At 36.1% G+C, this 6,436-nt stretch overlaps 1 protein-coding gene and 1 long non-coding RNA gene across 2 annotated transcripts in view; one reads left to right on the top strand and one right to left on the bottom strand.

Moving 5' to 3' along the window:
• Positions 1-1,237: 1,237 nt before the first annotated feature.
• Ufl1 (UFM1 specific ligase 1) overlaps positions 1,238-6,436 on the bottom strand; it is an 11,430-nt gene continuing 6,231 nt past the window's right edge. Inside the window, exons 3-5 of the mRNA XM_011310322.1 lie at positions 5,685-5,831; positions 1,713-3,062; positions 1,238-1,424 (exon numbers count right to left, since the gene is read on the bottom strand). Of these exons, the coding sequence (XP_011308624.1) occupies positions 1,291-1,424; positions 1,713-3,062; positions 5,685-5,831 (1,631 nt within the window). The 3' untranslated portion in view covers positions 1,238-1,290. The remainder of the gene's footprint in view (positions 1,425-1,712; positions 3,063-5,684; positions 5,832-6,436) is intronic.
• LOC105269793 (uncharacterized) overlaps positions 4,260-6,436 on the top strand; it is a 4,077-nt gene continuing 1,900 nt past the window's right edge. The window contains exon 1 of the long non-coding RNA XR_892477.1: positions 4,260-4,772. This is a non-coding gene — a long non-coding RNA (uncharacterized lncRNA). The remainder of the gene's footprint in view (positions 4,773-6,436) is intronic.

Below are 6,436 nucleotides of genomic sequence, written 5' to 3'. Positions count from 1 at the left end.
GTTGACAGAAGCGTCATGGGACGCTCCCCAATACGGTGACTGTGAGGCCCCCACTACCGTCCCCACTATGATCGTACTAGGACCCTCATAATTGACATGGTTATAAACTTAATTGGATTCCTAACTCGAGTTTATGACTCTGCTCCGAGCTACCTGGAGGTTGCCCATCCCTGCTGTAGAGAACTGGGTAAATATCTAGAAAAGCCCCCCCCCCCTCCCGCCCCCCTAGAAATTAAATACCGAAAGTCGACTAACCCTCATGTTTACATGAAGAATTAGACAACAAAGGGTCAGGCATTATATCGAACGATAATTAAAGTCGCCAATAAGCCAGTACGTCTGGGATCGTGGAGAAATAAACATGAAACTCAGTGAGGTCTATAGAATACGTGGAAACTACGAAAAGCTCGTGGAATTCTTAGGTAATTGCAAGGTGTTACTCTGTGAGTTGAAGTGTCTTAAGTGCAGTGGAATTATGGTGGGCAACGATGCGCGGGGCATGTTCAAGTGTAGAAAAATGACACAAAAATATGTATTTCATAAGAAAAGAGGCGGCATCAAGTGTGACACCGAATATAGCTACCTACACGCATCCTGGTACTATAGAATCCACATCCCCTTGGCCACGGCCGTGCGATTTATGGGGATCTACCTCCTATTAATGCATTCTCCAAAACAAGAATTCTGAGAATTCGAACTCGGACTTTCACGACAAACCGTAGTGTATTGGCCCAACTTTGTTAAAGAACTAATGATCGATTAGTGTGAAGATCAGGCCACCACGTTGGAAAGACCCAATAAAATAGTGGAAATCGATGAAACCAAAGTTGGTCATAGGAAGTATAACCGAGGGTGCATTATTGAGGGGCAATGGGTGTTCGGTGCGTACGAGAGGGAGTCTAAATCCATTCTCATTACCACAGTAAAAGATAGAACGGCAGGATCACTTATGACAACCATCAAAGCGCGGATTTTACCAGGAACAACTGGCATTTCGGATCAGTAGAGATCATATGCTCGACTGAATGGCAAAGGATACTATCACCTCACCACAAACCATTCAATCAATTTTGTAGGCCCGGCAGAGTATTAGGTGTTCATTTTGAAAATATTTTCTCTCCTTTCCATCCATTGTTTTTTTATGGTCTCCAGCTCTAATGAAAATCTTCACAACGTAAATATCTTTTTTGAATTTCGCTAGCCAGGTCATTAGCCTACGAATCGAAGATGCACCTTATTACACATAAAAATAATCTTTATTTGGGTTGCACATGTGTAATTAGTATGATTTCACTTGTCCATGGTGACGTGCTTTTTAGAATGATTACTCAATTCCTTTAAAACGTGTAGCTCTTGTCTGAGGATTTCTTGATGCTCAGCCTTTATTTCCTCGTCGTCCGAACTTAAGAGTGTAAGAACTAGATCTGAAAAATATTTTGTTAGTCACAAAACTATTCAAGTGAGACGTATTCATTTGATTTTTTTACTCGTAAAATTATAAAACTTGCCTTCGGCAAGGTCCTTATACAGATTTTTTCGTGGTTAACATACAGTTGGATGCAAAGTCCCAGGACAACGCGACTTTATATATAGGTACTTGGATGTTTAAAAAATATTGACCTGAGATATACTTAAATTTACTTATTCTAAAATTCGTTTGATTCTATGTTTTGAAAGGATAAAAAAATGCATGCATGTAATCCGTAACTTACCATGATATTTTACTAATTTTTCCATAACCTCATCTTCTAAATGAGCCTGTAGGAAATCAAGAATTGGAGAAACGTGCCTTCCGGACATGTGGAGAGCAGATTGCGTTGTGGCTGTGAATAAAATACTCGTAACTAAATGTAAAGCAAGAGCAGGATCATTAGTCGAGCTCAATTGCTCCAGTAATGCTTGCTTATGTCCTAACATCAGAGCCTTTTCTCGTTTTTTCTCAAGCTTTCTCGACACCAAACAGCAAGCCACCATCGTCGGTTCAACATCATTTAAGAATTCCTCAACAGATCCTTTTGCAGCGGCCTTATGAAGATTAGTCAGATGCTCTCTTATGTCATTCGGTAATTCCAGGAGGATCTTCTGTCTTATCTCTGCCGTTAAATTAGCCGGACACTGAATAACGTTCTGCTGCGCAGCGAATTTGATCATGTCAATAACAAAATCCACTCCCAAAGTTCTCATTAAATACTTGGATAGTGCATTCTGTACTTCCTTATTCGGAATACATTTAATTCCCTTTTCAAATATTCTTATATTTGATATTAACATGTTCAATTTTTCCTCAACTTCGCTTATATTATTGGATTTGGTGGTTTGGGCCAACCGCTCAGCTATATTTACAGCTTGTTTATTTAATTTTGGTTGTAGATATGCCGTCAATTCATCCACAAAATTATGGATGTCAGAGAAATTTCCCCCTTTATCCAATTCTTTCCTAATATCCTCTGCAGTTAGAAGAGTTAATTCAGACCTTTCATTGATTTTCATTCCTTCATTGTCTGAATCGTCGTACTGAATTTTCACAGGATTATATTTCTTTTTTGTGGACTTCGTCTTGGTTTCTCGTCCTTGGCTACCACCGCCCGCCTTTCCAATCGATGCTTTCTTCCTTCTGTCATCTTTCTTCTCATTTTTCGTGAAATCTAAATACTTTGAGGACTTTATTTTCTTCACACTAATGTATTTGAACCATTCACCGGACTCGACAGCCTCTATCGCTTTCGCTTCTGCTTTATGTTCCAGAGATTTGGTAAGGAGATCTAAGAATGCATTTGAAACTATAACAGTTGTTGCAAATATTTGAAAATCTGCTTTACAACGTTTTTGCGAATCTTTTAAAATTTTTTCTATATCCTTCGGGCTAAAAACGGAGGGCAATAAAGGGTAGATATCAATAAACGAATTGGAGGCCATAGTTTCTTCGATATTGGCATCCACCTGGTCGATTATTGGAGGACCAACCGTGACACTATCTAGAAGAGTCAGATTCTCCCGAGCGAAGTGGCGTTTCACGAAGTTTTTGGCATCCTGAATTCCGAGACGTGTGAGAGCATCATATTCTGGTGACCATAGAATTATATTAAAGTTAATATATACATTAGGAAGCAATAGAATCATATTTAGAAAACGCTCGATTTTCAAAAGAGTCAATTTTTCGGCAATACATTAAAAAGTAAAATCCACCCGCACAAAAAGTTATATATGCGTGAAATATATCTAAAAATATATATCAAATATATGCCAATTATATATGGCATATATATGCTTATATATGAAATATATTCAACATATATCTCATTAATATTTCCTATACGACATTTTTGACTGATTTTTTATATCAATATATATAAGAACGATATATGTTCATTTTATATTCAACCAATTTTTAATATACATGTCAGGTAAATTTCATATATATTGAAACATAAATTGCACATATACGATAAATATATGTGATCGATTATATATTTTTTGTGGGCCAAAATAAATTTGCAATATATGTGAAGTATACTGGGGACCGACCGGAGATCTATAAAACATATAATCCCATTAGAATTTCATATAAAAAATGACATATATTTGACATATACTTCGAATACAACATTTTTGAGCGAAATATATGTAGTATGATTTGCATATAGATAGATAGATAGATATTTGAGCATATATTTTATTCGTGCAGGCAAGGGAGATCTTCGAATAAATATTTTTCTTTAATATCTAACATATTTCCGAAAATTGATCATAAAGAATTTGTAATAGACAGGAGAGAATAAGGACTATGGAAGCGACGGATATGTTTAACTCCATCGATTACCAGAGTTTATAACGCCTTTAGCAATATTTCAGAGTGAAATCTTAAGGCGCCCTGAATTGCAACAATAATAAAGTGAGAGTGAGGTGAATTGAACGAAAGGCAGGGTGCACTTGAAATAACAACACCCATATAGAACAGAGGTGGGCAACCTCAGCTCTCGGAGCTACTCCAGCTCCCGGTCTCCATTAGACAAAATTGTCCAAAGCAGGGCTGGACAACCTCTGCTCTGAGAGCAAGTCGTGCTCTCGCCTTCTATTACTATATGCCAAAGGGTGGACAAGAACCTATTGCAGCGAGTAACCAAGGTCCCAAAGGCTCTTCTCCTCTGCTGAAATTCGCCGAAGTGGTGGTAACGTTTAAGAAATGGATAAAAGGAAAAATGTCGCTGAATGAAAGGAAAAGCGGGAAAGTGAGTAAAAAATGAAAAAGGACAAAATTTTTTTTCTATTTCTACCATAAATAGAAATAGCATGATCACTGATTATTTCGATATAACATTGTCAAACTGTGCATCGAAATTTAATCGTTGAAAAATCTTCGTCAATTAATAAATGCTAAAGAAACATTACTAATAATAAAAATTGAATTTATTCGTCCCACTCAATTTCTCAGAAAAACTGGCCCTATGTGTGATCTCGTAGCAAGCGTGTGGACGACTGTCTGACTCAATAGAATAAAGATTATTCAATAAACACAAGTCTACAAGATCGATTCATCTCAGAAATTCCGCACATTTCGTACAGAAATAGGAGAAATATATAATATATAAAATAGTTAGCTTTGAAGAGAAAGGGAGGAAGAAGGAATGAGAGCAGGGAGTTCCGCTAAGTATATCAGGCCTCTCCACCAACTCTTCCTAATTAAGCTCGGGAGCCGAGGCCGAGTGAAGTGAAGCGAGGTTGCCGAACCCTGGTCTAATCCCCTTCAACGGTGAACCATATCATTCAAAGAGGTAATCACTCCTCAAATCTGGTGGACAGACGATATGAAAATTTTACCAAGTCCCATGACGATTTGAAGAAAAATTCATGAATTTCATAGAACGCTTTGAAATTGCATTCCATATTCATAAAAAAATATTGAAGGAAAATTCACGCACGAATCAAACAAATCATACTCGAAAATACAAAGAATATAAATGTCGTTAAAATCTTATGAATTTCCTTAAATGTTCTGGAAATTCTTGGAATTTTGAAATCTTCAAAAGTAGAGTACTTGCTTTTTTTTAAAGTGATTATCTCCTCGACATCATCATTTTTATGTTTAGCAAGTGAACCTAATCATAGTTTTCAACAATGCTTAACCCAGATAACAGTCCCCGTGTATTATACAACCCCCCCCCCCCCTTCTCTCTCTTTTACATAATTCGTCCTCCTAACTTCACCCTCTTCTCTGCTTAGGGTAACATCTTCCCTTTGGTCTATCTCGCCAACTGGCTAGCCTTAGCCTCCTTATGAGTAATTATGAAATGATAGGAAGTACAGATTGTACATAGTAAAATTATTATCTGTGGACCGTGATATAAATTAATTTATCATGCTGGAATTCACTGTGTGTGATTAATTACCCCCGTTTCTCTATTTCAAGTCCACCGCCGCAAGTGTAAAAGTGAATCAGTGATAATACATATTATCGTAATTTTAACGGAATGTTTTGAATAATAATTCCTTCCAAGGTTACACTCTATGAAAAGCTATTACTGCATATATTCGAAATAGAATCCCTCTGTTCGATAATCACGTTTTGATTAAAGTCATTGCTTATGTTTTTTTTGTGTATAAAAGAAAGTGTTAATAAATAGAATAGAATATTATATGAAAGCATTTTCTGGCCGTCTTAAGCATGCTGAAAATTTTTTATTTACCAAGATAGCCGTTCTGTTTGTAGAAATTATCCACCCACTCCGATTGGCTCTTCGAGTAAATAGCCGGCACGTAAATTCCATTACTACCTTGCTTACTGGAAATTACGCCTGGTATTTGGATAGCTCCGTGTAGAGTATCAAGAATGGCTGTGAAAATAAAATGAATCCACTATAAATATCGACCTTAAATCTATTACACGGATTGTAAATTCAAGTTTTAGCTTATATAGATTTACAACTATTTCTAAATCTTAACATATACATGACGTTCCACATGTTTGTTTCCAATTTTAAATGAGATTGGGAAGCAACAACCATTTCCACATTTATGACATTCATAATTAGCTTTGCCGAAACCTTTTCATTATTCCAATCACGAGTTAGATTTTTGGGCAATCAACAATTATTCGACTTGACAAATATTCAAAATCTTTTTAATTTCTTATTAAAATTTAAACACGTAGTCTTCAGACACAAGTTGGCATGGTAATTCATTTTAACATTATTTATCATATTTTTGATTACATCATTTTTTAAAAAGTCTGTTGATATTTAAAACATAATACAAGTCAGCCTTAAGGGCCGGGTGGACTATCTATCGAGCGTCATCTTTTATTTAAATTTTATCTTTTTAACCTAAAATACATAAAAATTTGGGATAAGTTTTGAGGTCACGAAAATCACTGGAGTTGGCATAAAAAAATAATGAAAAAAAAGAGGAAAAAATTTTGAAGGGCGCTAAAGAGCGATAT

This window comes from Fopius arisanus, unplaced genomic scaffold (assembly GCF_000806365.1).
Source record: "Fopius arisanus strain USDA-PBARC FA_bdor unplaced genomic scaffold, ASM80636v1 scaffold00074, whole genome shotgun sequence".
Taxonomy (NCBI): Eukaryota; Metazoa; Arthropoda; class Insecta; order Hymenoptera; family Braconidae; genus Fopius; species Fopius arisanus.
This window is presented reverse-complemented; position numbering and strand designations above follow the sequence as displayed.